Here is an 18124-nt window from a genome sequence, read left to right as displayed (position 1 = left end):
AAACATCCCTGAGACAAATATTCTTTTTCCAGAGAAAAACCCTAAGAAATTTTTAAATCCTGTTGATAAAAATCCCTTTTTTTCCCTGAGGTAACATCGCCCCCACACGGGCTGGTGCCGGGTTCTAGAGCTGGCCTTGCAGTGCTGGGTTCTAGAGCTGGCATCTGTGTGCTGGGTTCCAGAGCTGCCCAGACGATGCTGGGTTCTAGAGCCACTCTTGATGTGCCAGGTTCTAGAGCCAGCCTGATGGTGCTGGGTTCTAGAGTTGGCCTGGCAGTCCCCCAGTTCTAGAGCTGGTGTCGGCGTGTTGGGTTCTAGAGCCAGCATCTGAGTGCTGTGTTTTAGACCTGGCCTGATGGGCCCGGGTTCTAGAGCTGGTATTAGAATGCTGGATTCTAGATCTGACTTTGGAGTGCCAGGTTCTAGAGAGTCCACACACGGTGCTGGGCTGCTAGGTTCTAGAGCCAGCTTCAGATTGGCGGGTTCTAGAGCTGACATGGTGGTGCCAGGTTTGAGAGCTGGTCTTGGTGGGTTGGGTTCTAGAGCTGGTGTTGGTGTGCTGGGTTCTAGAGCCAGCATCTGAGTGCTGGGTTGTAGAGCCTGCCTTGGAACACCTTGTTCTAGAGCCGGCATGGTGACAACGGTTTCTAGAGTTGGCCTGGCTGTCACCAGTTCTAGAGATGGCCTTGGTATGCCTGGTGCTAGAGCCAGTGTCCATGTGCTGGGTTCTAGAGCCAGCCTGACAGCGCCGGGTTCTAGAGCATGCCTCAAAGTGCTGTGTTCTAGAGCCAGTCAGACAGCCCTGGTTTCTAGAGCTGGTTGTGACATGCCAGGTTCTAGAACATACTTCAGAGTGCCAGGTTCTAGAGCGTACACACACTGTGCTGCATTCTAGAGCCTGCATTACAGCACCAGGTTCTAGAGACTGCCTGATGATTCTGGGTTCTAGAGCCAGCCTCGGTGTTCCGTGTTCTAGAGTTGGCCTGGTGCTCCCCATTTCTAGAGCCGGTTCAGGGGGGTGTGTGCATGCCCGATTCTAGATCAGGTGTTGGGGGTGCTGGGCTCTAGACCCGGCCTCTGCCAGGTTCTAGACCTGGCCTCAGCATGCAGGGTTCTAGAGAGCGTGTGGTGCTGGGTTCTAGAGCTGGCCAGGCAGCCTCAGAGTGCCGGGTTTGAGAGCCAGCCTCTGTGTGCCATGTTCTAGAGCTGGCTTGGCGGGCCCGGGTTCTAGAGCCAGCCTCGGTGTGCTGGGTTCTAGAGCCAGCCTGGCATCACTGGGTTCTAGATCCAGCATCTGGTCACCATGTTCTAGAGCTGGTCTAGCACCCCTGGGTTCTAGAGCTAGCCTGGCACCCCTGGGTTCTAGAGCCAGCATGTGTGTGCCATGTTCTAGATCCAGCCTGGCACCCCTGCGTTCTAGAGCCAGCATGTGTGTGCCATGTTCTAGATCCAGCCTGGCACCCTGGGTTCTAGAGCCAGCACGTGTGTGCCATGTTCTAGAGCCAGCCTGGCACCCCTGGGTTCTAGAGCCAGCACGTGTGTGCCATGTTCTAGATCCAGCCTGGCACCCCTGGGTTCTAGAGCCGGCCCATCCACCCCCGTTGTGCCCGGCTCCAGCTCACGGTGCCAGGTTCTAGACCCCTCCCCAGCCCATCTCGTCGGCCAGCTCCTCCTCGGCCGGCGGCCGCAGCGGTTCCTCGTCGCTGTAGACGGCGGGCGTGGGCGCGGGCGCGGCGCGGCGCCGGGTCAGCAGGTCGGCGGCCGCGCTCTCCATCTCGTCCATCGTCATGTCGCACGCGTCCGCGATCTCGCGCTTGGCCACGGCCACGAACTTGGGGTCGCGGGCGAACAGGCCGAGCCCCTCCGAGATCAGCACCTGGGTGGGGAGGGGGCGAGGGGGGGGCGCTGGTACCGGCACCGGGGGAGTCCCTGTGTCCCCACCGTGACCCTGCCGTGTCCCTGTGTCCCCACTATGTCCCCGTGTCCACGCCGTGTCCCTGCCGTGTCCCTGTGTCCCCGCCGTGTCCCTGCGTACTCACCATGTCCTTGTGTCCCTGCCCTGTCCCTGTGTCCCCGCCATGTCCGCGCCGTGTCCCCGTGTCCTTGCCGTGTCCCTGTCCTTACTGAGTGCATCCACCAGGCTGTCAGCTAAGCTGTGCCACCCCATGTCCCCCACCAGGCTGTCAGCCAAGCCATGTCATCCCAAGTCCCCCCATGTCCCCCACACATGTCCCCAACCAGGCTGTTGGCAATGTCACCCCATGTCCCCCCATGTCCCCCTACCCATGTCCCCCCACTCATGTCCCCCACTCACGGCCTCCACCAGGCTGTCAGCTCAGCAATGTCACCCCAAGTCCCCTCCATGTCCCCAACCAGGCTGTCAGCAATGTCACCCCATGTCCCCCAACCCATGTCCCCCACTCACAGCCTCCACCAGGCTGCCAGCTGAGCAATGTCCCCCCGTGTCCCCCCCATGTCCCCCACTCACGGCCTCCACCAGGCTGTCAGCTGAGCAATGTCACCCCATGTCCCCCCGTGTCCCCCCACCATGTCCCCCACTCACAGCCTCCACCAGGCTGTCGGCAATGTCACCCCCTGTCCCTACTCATGTCCCCCCACTCATGTCCTCCACCAGGCTGTTGGCAATGTCACCCCGTGTCCCCCCCCGTGTCCCCCCACCCGTGTCCCCCACTCACAGCCTCCACCAGGCTGTCAGCTCAGCAATGTCACCCCATGTCCCCCCACCCATGTCCCCCACCAGGCTGTCAGCTGAGCAATGTCATCCCCAGTTCCCCCCCCATGTCCCCCACCAGGCTGTCAGCAATGTCACCCCATGTCCCTCAACCCATGTCCCCCACTCATGTCCTCCACCAGGCTGTCAGCTGAGCAATGTCACCCCATGTCCCCCTACCCATGTCTGCCACTCATGTCCTCCACCAGGCTGTTGGCAGTGTCACCCCGTGTCACCCCCATGTCCCCCACTCACAGCCCCCACCAGGCTGTCAGCCAAGCAATGTCACCCCGTGTCCCCCCGTGTCCCCCCACCCGTGTCCCCCACTCACGGCCTCCACCAGGCTGTTGGCAATGTCACCCTGTGTCCCCCAACTCATGTCCCCCACTCACAGCCTCCACCAGGCTGTCAGCTGAGCAATGTCACCCCATGTCCCCCTACCCATGTCTGTCACTCATGTCCTCCACCAGGCTGTCAGCAATGTCAACCCCTGTCCCTACTCATGTCCCCCCACTCATGTCCTCCACCAGGCTGTTGGCAGTGTCACCCCGTGTCACCCCCATGTCCCCCCCGCCATGTCCCCCACTCACAGCCTCCACCAGGCTGTCAGCTGAGCAATGTCACCCCAAGTCCCCTCCATGTTCCCAACCAGGCTGTCAGCTGAGCAATGTCACCCATGTCCCCCACTCACGGCCTCCACCAGGCTGTTGGCAATGTCACCCATGTCCCCCCGTGTCCCCAACTCACGGCCTCCACCAGGCTGTCAGCTCAGCAATGTCACCCCATGTCCCCCCCGCCATGTCCCCCACTCACAGCCTCCACCAGGCTGTCAGCTGAGCAATGTCCCCCCGTGTCCCCCCACCCATGTCCCCAACTCACAGCCTCCACCAGGCTGTTGGCAATGTCACCCCGTGTCCCCCCCGTGTCCCCCCACCCGTGTCCCCCACTCACAGCCTCCACCAGGCTGTCGGCCGAGCCTCGGGCCAGCGCCTCGTGGGGCGCGCAGGGTCGCAGTCGCAGCGGCGCGGGGGGGAACCAGCGGTTGAGGGGGGGCAGGCTGCCCCCCGCCCCCGCCGCCGGAGCCCCCTCCACCAGGATGAGCGGCGCGTACAGAACGTGCCCGCGGGCCGGGGCCGCCCAGGCCTGCGAGGAGCCCCCCAGGCGCCAGGTCTCGGAGCTGCCGTAGCCCTGGGGGCGGCAGGGGGTCAGTACGGGGGTGGCACTGTCACAGTGTCCCCCCCCCCGCTCCGTCTGTCCCAGCTCCAGCGGTACCTGCGGGCGGGCGGGGCCCGGCGGGCCCGAGGGGTTGTAGGTGCCCGGGATGGGCTCGTCCTCGCAGCTACCCTGGCGCCGCAGGCACTGGATGGTGAACGAGGGCTTGCGGCCTGGGGGGCAGCGGGGAGGGTCAGTCCCGGCCAGGGACCCTCGGGAACACCGGGAAGGGTCACCCACACCGGCCAGGGATCCTTGGGAACACCGGGAAGGGTCAGCCCCGGGCCAGGGACCCTCGGGAACAGCGGGCAGGGTCACCCACCCTGGCCAGGGGTCCTCGGGAACACCGGGAAGGGTCAGCCCCGGGCAGGGACCCTCGGGGAAACCGGGCAGGGTCAGTCCCGGCCAGGGACCCTCGGGAACACCGGGAAGGGTCAGCCCCGGGCAGGGACCCTCAAGGAAACCCTGCAGGGTCAGCCCCGGCCAGGGATCCTCGAGAACACCGGGAAGGGTCAGCCCCCGGCCAGGGACCCTCGGGAACACCGGGCAGGGTCAGCCCCCGGCCAGGGACCCTCGGGAACACCGGGCAGGGTCACCCACCCCGGCCAGGGACCCTCGGGAACACCGGGCAGGGTCACCCACCCCGGCCAGGGACCCTCGGGAACACCGGGGTCACGCACCCCGGCCAGGGACCCTCCGAAAAAACGGAGCAGGGTCACCCACCCCGGCCAGGGACCCTCGGGGAAACGGAGCAGGGTCAGCCCCGGCCAGAGACCCTCGGGAACACCGGGCAGGGTCAACCCGGGCAGGGACCCTCGGGAACACCGGGCAGGGTCAGTCCCGGCCAGGGACCCTCGAGGAAACCGGGAAGGGTCAGCCCCGGCCAGGGACCCTCGGGAACACCGGGGTCACGCACCCCGGGCAGGGACCCTCGGGGAAACGGAGCAGGGTCAGCCCCGGGCAGGGACCCTCAAGGAAACCCTGCAGGGTCAGTCCCGGCCAGGGACCCTCGAGGAAACCGGACAGGGTCAGCCCCGGGCAGGGACCCTCGGGAACACCGGGAAGGGTCAGCCCTGCCCAGGGACCCTCGGGAACACCGGGGTCACCCACCCCGGCCAGGGACCCTCGGGAACACCGGGAAGGGTCAGCCCCGGGCAGGGACCCTCAAGGAAACCCTGCAGGGTCAGCTCTGCCCAGGGATCCTCGGGAACACCGGGAATGGTCACCCACCCCGGCCAGGGACCCTCGGGAACACCGGGCAGGGTCAGCCCCGGCCAGGGATCCTCCGGAAAACCAAGCAGGAGCCCTTCGGGCTATCGGAGGGCACCGGGCAGAGTGACTCCCGGCTCTCGGAACCTTCCGGGGCACCTGGGGACACCAGGAGGGGTCACCCCCACCGATCAGGGACTGCGGGACATCACCATCGGCCACCGACTCTGCAGGGCACCACCGAGGGACATCTCCCCGCTCCATCAGCCCCAGGGACCCTCCCGGGCTACCGGGGAACCATCCCGGGCTACGGGAGGAGCTTTGTCAGCGCTGCCGGAGGGTGTCTCTGGAGGCCCCGGCCCCTCGCAAGCCCCCCGCCCCTTTCCCGGCCGTACCCGCGGGGGTGGGGGGCAGGAGCCGGCGCCGTTTCAGCTGCTGCCCCTCGCGAGCGCCGCTGCCCAGCGCGAAGTGCCGGGGGGGCAGCGGCAGCGACCCCCCCCGGGGCAGCTCCGCCTCCCAGCGCGGGGGTCCCGGTGCCCTGGGGGGAACAAGGGGGGTCAGCCGGGGCTGGGGACACCCCCTTCCCCCAGCGCCCCCTCCCCAGTTACAGGCACAGGCCCCTCCTTGCGGGGATGCCAGCCCGGCACGGGGACAGCGACAGGGCTGACGGGACCCCCTCCCCCCTGCAGGGACCCCTCCAGATGGGGATCCCTCCCCTCTCCAGGGGCTCGGGGGTCGCGGTACCTGTCCCCAGCCCAGCGGTGCCGGGGCGGTGCCGGCCTCTCCAGGTCCTCGTCGTGGCTGACGTCCCCCGGGTCCCCTCCCGGCTCCTCCACGTCCTCGGCGGGGGCTTCCTCGTCCTGTTCGCCGCCCTCGGAGCGCCGCCTGCGCACGGAGCCGTGAGCACCGCCCCGTCCTCCCCGGGGAACCCGTGTCGGGGTGTCCCCAGCCCCCCCGTACCTGCCGCCAGGGCGGGGGGCTCCCCCGTGGGAAGGGGGCGCGGGTTCCTCCCCCTCGGTGGGGGCCGGGCTGGGGACGGGGGGCGGCTCCGAGAGCAGCGGGGAGCCCGGGGCAGAGCCGTACAGCGTCTCGGGGGCCTGCGGGGAGAGGCGGGGTCGGTGGGCGGGGCCACGGCACAGGTGTGGGGGGCGTGGCCATGGAACAGGTGAGGATGGTGGGCGTGGCCATGGGACAGGTGAGGATGGGGGCGTGGCCATGGGACAGGTGAGGATGGGGGCGTGGCCATGGGACAGGTGTGGGGGCGTGGCCATTGGACAGGTGATAATGGTGGGCGGGGCCACGACACAGGTGTGGGGGCGTGGCCATGGGACATGTGAGGTGGGCGTGGCCAATGGACAGGTATAGATGTGGGCGTGGCCAATTGACAGGTATAGATGGTGGGCGTGGCCAAATGGACAGGTATAGATGGTGGGCGTGGCCAAGTGACAGGTGTGGATGGTGGGCGTGGCCATGGGACAGGTATAGATGGTGGGCGTGGCCATGGGACAGGTGAGGATGGTGGGCGTGGCCATGGGATGTGTGGTATTTGGTGTGGATTTTGGACAGGCGTGGCTAGTGGGCGTGGCCATAGGACAGGTGTGCTGGGTGGGGATGGCCATGTGACAGGTGTGTTGGGTGTGGCCATGTGACAGGTGTGCTGGGCGTGGCCATAGGACAGGTATTGTGGGTGTGGCCATAGGACAGGTATTGTGGGTGTGGCCATAGCACAGGTGTGCTGGGCGTGGCCATAGAACAGGTGTGCTGGGTGGGCGTGGCCATAGGACAGGTGTGCTGGGTGTGGCCATAGCACAGGTGTGCTGGGCGTGGCCATAGGACAGGTATTGTGGGTGTGGCCATGTGACAGGTGTGCTGGGCGTGGCCATAGGACAGGTATTGTGGGTGTGGCCATGTGACAGGTGTGCTGGGCGTGGCCATAGCACAGGTGTGCTGGGCATGGCCATGTGACAGGTGTGGTGGGCGTGGCCATGTGACAGGTGTGGTGGGTGGGCGTGGCCATAGGACAGGTATTGTGGGCGTGGCCATGTGACAGGTGTGCTGGGCGTGGCCATGTGACAGGTGTGCTGAGTGGGCGTGGCCAGGGTGGGCGTGGCTCACTGCATAGGTGAGTGGCTCCTCCGAAGGGGCGTCCCCGCCCTCATCGCCCTCCAGGTCACTCAGTGCCCGGCGCATCTCAGGGCCCAGCGCCTGCAGCGTCTGCAGCCCGGCCTGGGGGGACACAGGAGGGTCGGGGGGGGTCACCTGGTGACACCTGGGACCCCCCCCCCAGCCCCGCCCCGGGGGTGTCGCACCTGCAGCGCACACTCATTGCTGGGCCCCGCGCTGGCCCCCAGCATCCCCCGCTCCTTGCGCCGCCGGAACTTGCGGAAATAATCCTGGATCAAGAATGTGGCGTAGAACTTCCCGACGGTGACCTCCTCCTCTGGGGACACGGAGGGTCAGGGGACAGCTGGGGGGGGTCTGAGGGGACAGGGGAGGGGACACGGCCCTCACACACCCTCGGGTGGGGGGATGACCTCGTCCAGCAGCTTCGGCTTCGTCCTCTTCCAGATCTTCTTCACCACTGCCCGGAGCTCCTTGTTGGCCACATCCAGGTTCCCTGCAGGGAGGGGACACAGTGGGGGGGGGGGGACACACAGCCATGACTGTCACCCCCTGCTGTCCCCTGTCCCCCCCACCCCAGACCCTCCCAGCTCCCAACCTTCCGTCTTGATCTTGAGGGAGGTGCGGACCAGCGCGAAGAGCGTGGCGTTGAAGGTGACGGTCCCGTCCGAGTTGAGGGGCATGTTCATGGCCACCAGGCGCTGGGCAGGGGACAAGAGGGGGTGAATCTGCGTGGCTCCTCCCCACCAGGAACCCCCCAAATCCCCCCAGAACCCCCCCAGACCTTGCAGGCCACGCGGTGTGGGCAGAGCTTCCCGAAGCCCAGCGGGGGCTGGATCCGGCGCAGCAGCGTCACCACGTCCAGGTGCTTGATGCGGCCCCTGGGGAGGGGGACAGGGGGTCACAGGTGGTCTGGACACCTGAGCTCCCCCAGGCTGGGGACAAGGGGACAGTTACACACTTGGCTGCGGGGTCGTACTCGGACCACACGCGCTTGAACTCGTCCAGGTGGTGCGGGCCCAGGATGGACCAGTCGCGCGTCAGGTAATCGAAGTTGTCCATGATCACAGCCACGAACAGGTTGATGATCTGGGGGGGGTCAGGAGGGGTCAGGATGCCCATGGGGGTGCTGAGGGTGCGGGGCAGGATCCTGTGTCTCACCAGGAAGGCGCAGAGCATGAAGAAGCTGATGAAGTAGGCGATGGCGAAGTTGCTGCCGCAGGTGAACTCCTCCCCTGGGCCCGCGTCCGACTCGGGGTCGCAGCGCTTGCCCGGCAGGCTGGCCAGCATGATCTCCTGCCACGCCTCCCCCGTGGCACACCTGCACCCCAGGGCACACACCTGTACCTCTGTGGGGCACACCTGCACCCCTATGGCACATCTGTACCTCTGTGGGACACACCTGTACCCCTGTGACACACCTGTACCTCTGTGGGACACACCTGCACCCCAGGGGACACACCTGTGCCTCTGGGGCACGTGTACCTCTGTGGGGCACACCTGTACCCCTTGACACACCTGTACCCCTGTGGCACACTCCTGTACCCCTGTGACACACCTGTACCCATGGGGCACACCTGTACCTCTAGGGCACACCTGTACCCCTGTGGCACACCTGTACCCCTGGGACACACCTGTACCCCTATGGGACACACCTGTACCCATGGGGCACACCTGTACCTCTGTGGGGCACACCTGTACCCCTATGGGACACACCTGTACCCATGGGGCACACCTGTACCCCTGTGACACACCTGTACTCATGGGGCACACCTGTACCCCTGTGGCACACCTGTACCCATGGGACACACCTGTACCCCTGTGACACACCTGTACCCCTATAGGACACCTATACCCATGTGACACACCTGTACCCATGGGGCACACCTGTACCCCTGTGACACACCTGTACCCCTGTGGGGCACACCTGTACCCCTGTGACACACTTGTATCCATGGGGCACACCTGTATCCATGGGACACACCTGTACCCCTGTGACACACCTGTATCCATGGGGCACACCTGTATCCATGGGGCACACCTGTATCCCTATGGGACATATCTGTACCCCTGTGACACACCTGTGGGGCACACCTGTACCCCTATGGGGCACACCTGTACCCCTGTGGGACACACCTGTACCTCTGTGGGACACACCTGTACCCCTATGGGACACCTGTACCCCTGTGACACACCTGTACCCATGGGGCACACCTGTATCCATGGGGCACACCTGTACCTCTGTGACACACTTGTACCCAAGGGGCACACCTGTACCCCTGTGACACACCTGTACCTCTGTGGGACACACCTGTACCTCTGTGGGACACACCTGTACCTCTGTGACACACTTGTATCCCTATGGGACACACCTGTACCCATGGTTCACCTGTACTTCTGTGGGACACACCTGTATCCATGGGGCACACCTGTACCCCTATGGGACACCTGCACTTCTGTGGGGCACACCTGTATCCCTATGGGACACCTACACCCCAGGGGACACACCTGTACCCATGGGGCACACCTGTACCCCTATGGCACACCTGTACCTCTGTGACACATCTGTATCCATGGGGCACACCTGTATCCCTGGGGCACACCTGTACCCCTATGGGACACCTGTACCCATGGGGCACACCTGTACCTCTGTGGGACACACCTGTATCCCTGTGGCACACCTGTACCTCTGTGACACACCTGTACCCATGGGGCACACCTGTACCCCAGGGGACACACCTGTGCCTCTGGGGCACGTGTACCTCTGTGACACACCTGTATCCATGGGGCACACCTGTATCCCTATGGAACACACCTGTACCTCTGTGGGGCACACCTGTACCCCTATGGGACACCTGTACCTCTGGGGCACACCTGTACCCCTGTGGGACACCTGTACCCCTGTGACACACCTGTATCCATGGGACACCTGTACCCCAGGGGACACCTGTACCCATGGGGCACACCTGTACCCCTATGGCACACCTGTACCTCTGTGACACACCTGTACCCCTGTGACACACCTGTACCCATGGGGCACACCTGTACCCCTGTGACACACCTGTACCCAAGGGGCACACCTGTACCCCAGGGGACACACCTGTACCTCTGTGACACACCTGTATCCATGGGGCACACCTGTACCTCTGTGGGACACACCTGTACCTCTGTGACACACCTGTATCCATGGGGCACACCTGTACCTCTGTGACACATCTGTACCTCTGTGGGGCACACCTGTACCCCTGTGACACACCTGTACCCCTATGGGACACACCTGTACCCCTGTGACACACCTGTACCCCTGTGACACACCTGTACCCCTATGGGACACACCTGTACCCCTGTGACACACCTGTACCTCTGTGACACACCTGTACCCCTATGGGACACACCTGTACCCCTGTGACACACCTGTACCCCTATGGGACACACCTGTACCTCTGTGACACACCTGTACCTCTGTGACACACCTGTACCCCTATGGGACACACCTGTACCCAAGGGACACACCTGTACCCCTATGGCACACCTGTACCCCTGTGACACACCTGTACCCCTGTGACACACCTGTACCCCTATGGGACACACCTGTACCTCTGTGACACACCTGTACCTCTGTGACACACCTGTACCCCTATGGGACACACCTGTACCCAAGGGACACACCTGTATCCCTGTGACACACCTGTATCCCTGTGACACACCTGTACCCCTGTGGGACACACCTGTATCCCAACCCCCCAGCCCCACCTGAAGAGCAGCAGCACGGCCTGGGGAAAGGTCTGGAAGTTGTTGTTGCGGTTGATCTGGGTCCCGTCCTGCAGCGCCACCTTCCCGAAGGTCTGGGGGGGACAGAGCAGGCCTGGGTGGCCGGGGGCTCACAGGACACGACCCCCCACATCCCTGGGACCCCTCACACCTCCCCCAGGACCCCTCACACCCCCCAGGACCCCTCACCTGCATCCCGATGACGGCGTAGATGAAGAAGATCATAGCGATGAGCAGAGCGACGTAGGGCAGGGCCTGGAGACAGAGCAGGGGTCAGGGGGTGCTGTCCCCCACTCCATGTCCCCTGTGTCCCCCCCCCGTGTCCCCCCCATCCCACCTGGAAGGATTTGACGAAGGTCCAGAGCAGGGTGCGGATGCCCTCGCCCTTGGAGAGCAGCTTCACCAAGCGCATGACGCGGAAGAGGCGGAAGAAGGTGATGGAGATGCGGGAGCTGTCCTCCGAGCTCTGCGGGGAGCAGGGGTCAGGGGCACCCCAAAACCCTGCTCAGCCCCCCCCCAGAAATCCCCCAGATGGGGACACCTCTCCCTACCTCACCAACGTGTCCCCCGTTCTGTGACAGGCAGGTGGGACGGTGGAAATGGAGACGATGGAGATGATGGAGACGGAGATGATGGAGACAACGGAGATGGAGACAATGGAGGTGGATATGATGGAGATGATGGAGGTGGAGACGGAGATGATGGAGGTGGAGACAGAAGGACATGAGGACACGGACAGGGAGACACCCAGACATCCAGCACCACCCCAAAACACGAACCCCCTGAGCCAGGGGACAAGGAGGGTGACTCACGTTGACCTCGGTGACGGCGATGTCCACCACGCTGCCCACCACGATGAGGGCGTCGAAGGTGTTCCAGGCGTCACAGAAATAATGCTGGGGGTAGAGGGGAGGTGGGCAGGACCCCTCAGTGTGACAGTCCCACTGCCCTGTGTGACCCTCAGTGTGACAGCCCCCCTGCCCTGTGTCACCCCCTGTGAGGGTCAGTCTGAAGATTGCCTGATCTGCCTCACAATCATCCTCAGAGACTCTTGAGACCCCTGGACCCCACCCCTCACTGTGGGCAGGAGTTCTGCTCTGGCCAAGGTGGGTGCTTGCCAAGGGACTGTGTCAGGTTTGTGCTGCACTGTCACGGTACAACGGACTCGGGCAGGTACAGGGCTGGAACAGCCAAACTTTCTGCACCTGATTCTTGAAGCCATGGTCCTCTGAACACAACAGTCCATAGAGCTCCCCTCCACCTTTTGGCCAGTGGCCCCTCGCCTTGAAATGAACTATAAAATTATTACTCTCTGAAGAGACTTTGAGACTTCTTTCTCCCCATGGGTGGAAGACATCGCTGGATGATCTGAGGACGTCCCATCTGTTGGTAGCTGTTCCACTATTCTTTCTGTCTCTCTGTCTCTCTCTGTCTCCCTCTCTTTGCCACTCTTTTATGTCTCTTTTTCTCACCATTACCCCAAAACAGAATTGTTGACCCTCAATAAATTGCTTTGCTGCTTGCTGCTGAACAGAACCTTGGTCTCTTGTGTTGTCCTTTGCACCCCGCGGTCGAACGAACCATCACGACCCCGCTCAGGTTGTGTGGACCGTGACACCCCCTGTGACAGCCCCTCTGTCCTGTGTCACCTCCAGTGTGACAGCCCCCCTGTCCTGTGTCACCTCCAGTGTGACAGCCCTCCTGCCATGTGTCACCTCCAGTGTGACAGCCCCCCTGTCCTGTGTCACCTCCAGTGTGACAGCCCTCCTGCCATGTGTCACCTCCAGTGTGACAGCCCCCCTGTCCTGTGTCACCTCCAGTGTGACAGCTCCCGTGCCCTGTGTCACCCCCTGTGAGGGTCAGTCTGAAGATTGCCTGATCTGCCTCACAATCATCGTCAGAGACTCTTGAGACCCCTGGGCCCCACCTCTCACTCTGGGCAGGAGTTCTGCTCTGGCCAAGGTGGGTGCTTGCCAAGGGACTGTGTAGAGCTGTGTGTGCTGCACTGTCACGGTACAATGGACTCGGACAGGTACGGGGCTACAACAGCCGAACTTTCTGCACCTGATTCTTGAAGCCATGGTCCTCTGAACACAACAGTCCATAAATCTCCCCTCCACCTTTTGGCCAGAGGCCCCTCGCCTTGAAATGGACTGTAAAATTATTGCTCTCCAAAGAGACTTTGAGACTTCTTTCTCCCCATGGATGGAAAACATCGCTGGATGATCCGAGGACGTCCCATCTCTTGGTAGCTGTTCCCCCTATTCTTTCTGTCTCTCTCTCTCTTTGTCACCCTTTTATCTCTCTCCTTCTCACCATTACCCCAAAACTGAATTGTTGACCCTCAATAAATTGCTTTGCTGCTTCCTGCTGAACAAAACCTTGGTCTCTTGTGTTGTCCTTTGCACCCCGCGGTCGAACGAACCATCACGACCCCGTTCAGGTTGTGCGGACTGTGACACCCCCTGTGACAGTCCCCTTTCCCTGTGTCACCCTCAGTGTGACAGCACCCTGCCCTGTGTCACCCCCCAGTGTGACAACCCTCTGCCCTGTGTCACCTCCAGTGTGACAGCCCCCCTGCCCTGTGTCACCCCCTGTGAGGGGTCAGTCCGAAGATCGCCTGATCTGCCTCACAATCATCGTCAGAGACTCTTGAGAGCCCTGGGCAGGAGTTCTGCTCTGGCCAAGGTGGGTGCTTGCCAAGGGACTGTGCAGAGCTGTGTGTGCTGCACTGTCACGGTACAATGGACTCGGGCAGGTACAGGGCTACAACACCCGAACTTTCTGCACCTGATTCTTGAAGCCATGGTCCTCTGAACACAACAGTCCATAAATCTCCCCTCCACCTTTTGGCCAGCGGCCACTCGCCTTGAAATGGACTGTAAAATTATTGCTCTCCAAAGAGACTTTGAGACTTCTTTCTCCCCACGGATGGAAGACATCGCTGGATGGTCCAAGGACATCCCATCTCTTGGTAGCTGTTCCCCCTATTCTTTCTCTCTCTCTCTCTCTCTCTTTGTCACCTTTTTATCTCTCTCACCATTACCCCAAAACTGAATTGTTGACCCTCAATAAATTGCTTTGCTACTTGTTGCTGAACAGAACCTCGGTCTCTTGTGTTGTCCTTTGCACCCCACGGTCGAACGAACCATCACGACCCCAGTCAGGTTGTGTGGACCGTGACACCCCCTGTGACAGCCCCCCTGCCCTGTGACACCCCCTGTGACAGCCCCCCTGCCCTGTGTCAGCCCCAGTGTGACAGTCCCCCTGCCCTGTGTGACCCTCAGTGTGACAGCCCCCTGCCCTGTGTGACCTCCAGTGTGACAACCCCCTGCCCTGTGTGACCCTCAGTGTGACAGTCCCCCTGCCCTGTGTCACCTCCAGTGTGACAGCCTCCCTGCCCTGTGTGACTCTCAGTGTGACAGCCCCCCTGTCCTGTGTCACCTCCAGTGTGACAGCCCCCCTGCTGTGTGACACCCCCCTGTGACAGTCCCCCTGCCCTGTGTCACCTCCAGTGTGACAGCCCCCCTGCCCTGTGTGACCCCCTGTAAGGGTCAGTCCCAAGATCGCCTGATCTGCCTCACAATCATCATCAGAGACCCTTGAGAGCCCTGGACCCCTCCTCTCACTGTGGGCAGGAGTTCTGCTCTGGCCAAGGTGGGTGCTTGCCAAGGGGCTGTGTAGAGCTGTGTGTGCTGTGCTGTCACGGTACAAGGGACTCGGGCAGGTACAGGGCAGAACAGCCGAACTTTCTGCACCTGATTCTTGAAGCCATGGTCCTCTGAACACAACAGTCCATAAATCTCCCCTCCACCTTTTGGTCAGAGGCCCCTCACCTTGAAATGGACTGTAAAATTATTGCTCTCCAAAGAGACTTTGAGACTTCTTTCTCCCCATGGGTGGAAGACATCGCTGGATGATCCAAGGATGTCCCATCTGTTGGTAGCTGTTCCCCCTATTCTTTCTGTCTCTCTGTCTCTCTTTGTCACCTTTTTATCTCTCTCTTTGTCACCATTACCTCAAAACTGAATTGTTGACCCTTAATAAATTGCTTTGCTGCTTGTTACTGAAAGAATCTTAGTCTCTTGTGTTGTCCTTTGCACCCCGTGGTCGAACGAACCATCACGACCCCGCTCAGGTTGTGTGGACTGTGACACCTCCTGTGACAGTCCCCCTGTCCTGTCACCTCCAGTGTGACAACCCCCTGCCCTGTGTCACCCTCAGTGTGACAGCCCCCCTGCCCTGTGTCACCTCCAGTGTGACAGCCCCCTGCCCTGTGTGACCCTCAGTGTGACAGTCCCCTGTCCTGTGTCACCCCCTGTGAGGGTCAGTCCTAAGATTGCCTGATCTGCCTCACAATCATCGTCAGAGACTCTTGAGAGCCCTGGACCCCACCTCTCACTCTGGGCAGGAGTTCTGCTCTGGCCAAGGTGGGTGCTTGCCAAGGGACTGTGTAGAGCTGTGTGTGCTGCACTGTCACGGTACAATGGACTCGGGCAGGTACGGGGCAGAACAGCCGAACTTTCTGCACCTGATTCTTGAAGCCATGGTCCTCTGAACACAACAGTCCATAAATCTCCCCTCCACCTTTTGGCCAGTGGCCCCTCGCCTTGAAATGAACTATAAAATTATTGCTCTCCAAAGAGACTTTGAGACTTTTTCTCCCCATGGGTGGAAGACATCGCTGGATGATCCGAGGACGTCCCATCTGTTGGTAGCTGTTCCCCCTATTCTTTCTCTCTCTCTCTCTCTCTTCGCCACCCTTTTATGTCTCTTTTTCTCACCATTACCCCAAAACTGAATTGTTGACCCTCAATAAATCGCTTTGCTGCCTGTTGCTGAACAGAACCTTGGTCTCTTGTGTTGTCCTTTGCACCTCGTGGTCGAACGAACCATCACGACCCCGGTCAGGTTGTGCGGCTGTGACACCCCCCTGTGACAGCCCCCTGCCATGTGTCACCTCCAGTGTGACAGCCCCCTGCCCTGTGTGACCCTCAGTGTGACAGTCCCCCTGCCCTGTGTCACCCTCAGTGTGACAGCCACCCTGCCCTGTGTCACCCCCTGTGAGGATCAGTCTGAAGATTGCCTGATCTGCCTCACAATCATCCTCAGAGACTCTTGAGACCCCTGGACCCCACCTCTCACTCTGGGCAGGAGTTCTGCTCTGGCCAAGGTGGGTGCTTGCCAAGGGGCTGTGTAGAGCTGTGTGTGCTGCACTGTCACGGTACAATGGACTGGGACAGGCACAGGGCTGGAACAGCCGAACTTCCTGCACCTGATTCTTGAAGCCATGGTCCTCTGAACACAACAGTCCATAAATCTCCCCTCCACCTTTTGGCCAGAGGCCCCTCGCCTTGGAAAATGACTATAAAATTATTGCTCTCCAAAGAGACTTTGAGACTTTTTTCTCCCCATGGGTGGAAGACATCGCCGGATGATCCAAGGATGTCCCATCTGTTGGTAGCTGTTCCCCCTATTCTTTCTGTCTGTCTCTCTCTGTCTCCCTCTCTTCGCCACCCTTTTATCTCTCTTTTTCTCACCATTACTCCAAAACTGAATTGTTGTTCCTCAATAAACTGCTTTGCTGCTTCCTGCTGAACAGAACCTTGGTCTCTTGTGTTCTCCTTTGCACCCCGCGGTCGAACGAACCATCACGACCCCCGCTCAGGTTGTGCGAACTGTGACACCCCCTGTGACAGCCCCTCTGCCCTGTGTGACCCTCAGTGTGACAGCCCCCTGCCATGTGTGACCTCCAGTGTGACAGCCACCCTGCCCTGTGTGACCCTCAGTGTGACAGCCCCCCTGCCCTGTGTCACCTCCAGTGTGACAGCCCCCTGCCCTGTGTCAGCCCCAGTGTGACAGTCCCCTGCCCTGTGTGACCCTCAGTGTGACAGCCCCCTGCCCTGTGTGACCTCCAGTGTGACAGCCCCCTGCCGTGTGTGACCCTCAGTGTGACAGCCCCCTGCCCTGTGTGACCCTCAGTGTGACAGCCCCCTGCCCTGTGTCACCTCCAGTGTGACAGCCCCCCTGCCATGTGTGACCTCCAGTGTGACAGCCCCCCTGTCGTGTGTGACCCTCAGTGTGACAGCCCCCCTGCCCTGTGTGACCCTCAGTGTGACAGCCCCCTGCCCTGTGTGACCCTCAGTGTGACAGCCCCCCTGCCCTGTGTCACCCTCAGTGTGACAGCCCCCCTGCCCTGTGTCACCTCCAGTGTGACAGCCCCCTGCCCTGTGTGACCTCCAGTGTGACAGCCCTCCTGTCGTGTGCGACCCTCAGTGTGACAGCCCCCTTGCCCTGTGTCACACCCCTGTGACAGCCCCCCTGCTGTGTGACACCCCTCTGTGACAGTCCCCTTTCCCTGTGTCACCCCCAGTGCGACAGCCTCCCCTCCCTTGTGTCACTCACCCTGTGTCACCCCCAGTGTGACAGCCCTCCTGCCATGTGTCACACCCCCCTGTGATAGCCCCGTTTCCCTGTGTCACCCCCAGTGTGACAATCCCCCTGTCCCTTGTCATCCCCCTGTGCCACCCTCCACCCTGTGTCACCCCCCTGTGCCACCCCTCGCCCCGTGTCACCCCCAGTGTGACAATGCCCCTGCCCTGTGTCACCTCCCTGTGCCACCCCTCGCCCCATGTCACCCCCCAGTGTGACAATCCCCCTGTCCCGTGTCACCCCCCTGTGCCACACCCCTGCCCTGTGTCACACCCCAGTGTGACAATCCCCCTGCCGTGTGTCACACTCTGGTGTGACAATCCCCCTGCTCTGTGTCACACCCCTGTGCCACACCTCTGCCCTGTGTCACCTCCCTGTGCTACCCCTCACCCTGTGTCACCCCCCGTGCCACCCCTCGCCCCGTGTCACCCCCCAGTGTGACAATCCCCCTGCTCTGTGTCACACCCCTGTGCCACACCTCTGCCCTGTGTCACCCCCCAGTGTGACAACCCCCCTGCCCTGTGTCACACTCTGGTGTGACAATCCCCCTCGCCCTGTGTCACCCCCCTGTGCCACACCTCTGCCCTGTGTCACCCCCAGTGTGACAATCCCCCTGTCCCATGTCACCCCCCAGTGCCACCCCTGTCC

At 61.9% G+C, this 18124-nt stretch overlaps 1 protein-coding gene across 1 annotated transcript in view; it reads right to left on the bottom strand.

The window, feature by feature from the left end:
- Positions 1–1633: 1633 nt before the first annotated feature.
- The window catches only part of CACNA1F (calcium voltage-gated channel subunit alpha1 F), a 77706-nt gene continuing 61215 nt past the window's right edge, over positions 1634–18124 (bottom strand). The window contains exons 31-46 of the mRNA XM_042780086.1: positions 11857–11940; positions 11382–11510; positions 11234–11299; positions 11027–11118; positions 8435–8594; positions 8235–8362; positions 8058–8154; positions 7872–7974; positions 7668–7769; positions 7462–7592; positions 7268–7378; positions 5897–6249; positions 5548–5690; positions 4004–4116; positions 3683–3919; positions 1634–1876 (exon numbers count right to left, since the gene is read on the bottom strand). Of these exons, the coding sequence (XP_042636020.1) occupies positions 1634–1876; positions 3683–3919; positions 4004–4116; positions 5548–5690; positions 5897–6249; positions 7268–7378; positions 7462–7592; positions 7668–7769; positions 7872–7974; positions 8058–8154; positions 8235–8362; positions 8435–8594; positions 11027–11118; positions 11234–11299; positions 11382–11510; positions 11857–11940 (2292 nt within the window). The remainder of the gene's footprint in view (positions 1877–3682; positions 3920–4003; positions 4117–5547; positions 5691–5896; positions 6250–7267; positions 7379–7461; positions 7593–7667; positions 7770–7871; positions 7975–8057; positions 8155–8234; positions 8363–8434; positions 8595–11026; positions 11119–11233; positions 11300–11381; positions 11511–11856; positions 11941–18124) is intronic.

This window comes from Catharus ustulatus, chromosome 32, assembly GCF_009819885.2.
Source record: "Catharus ustulatus isolate bCatUst1 chromosome 32, bCatUst1.pri.v2, whole genome shotgun sequence".
Classification (NCBI taxonomy): Eukaryota; Metazoa; Chordata; class Aves; order Passeriformes; family Turdidae; genus Catharus; species Catharus ustulatus.
The sequence above is the reverse complement of the archived record's forward strand: the minus strand, read 5'-3'. Positions and strand labels throughout refer to the sequence as shown.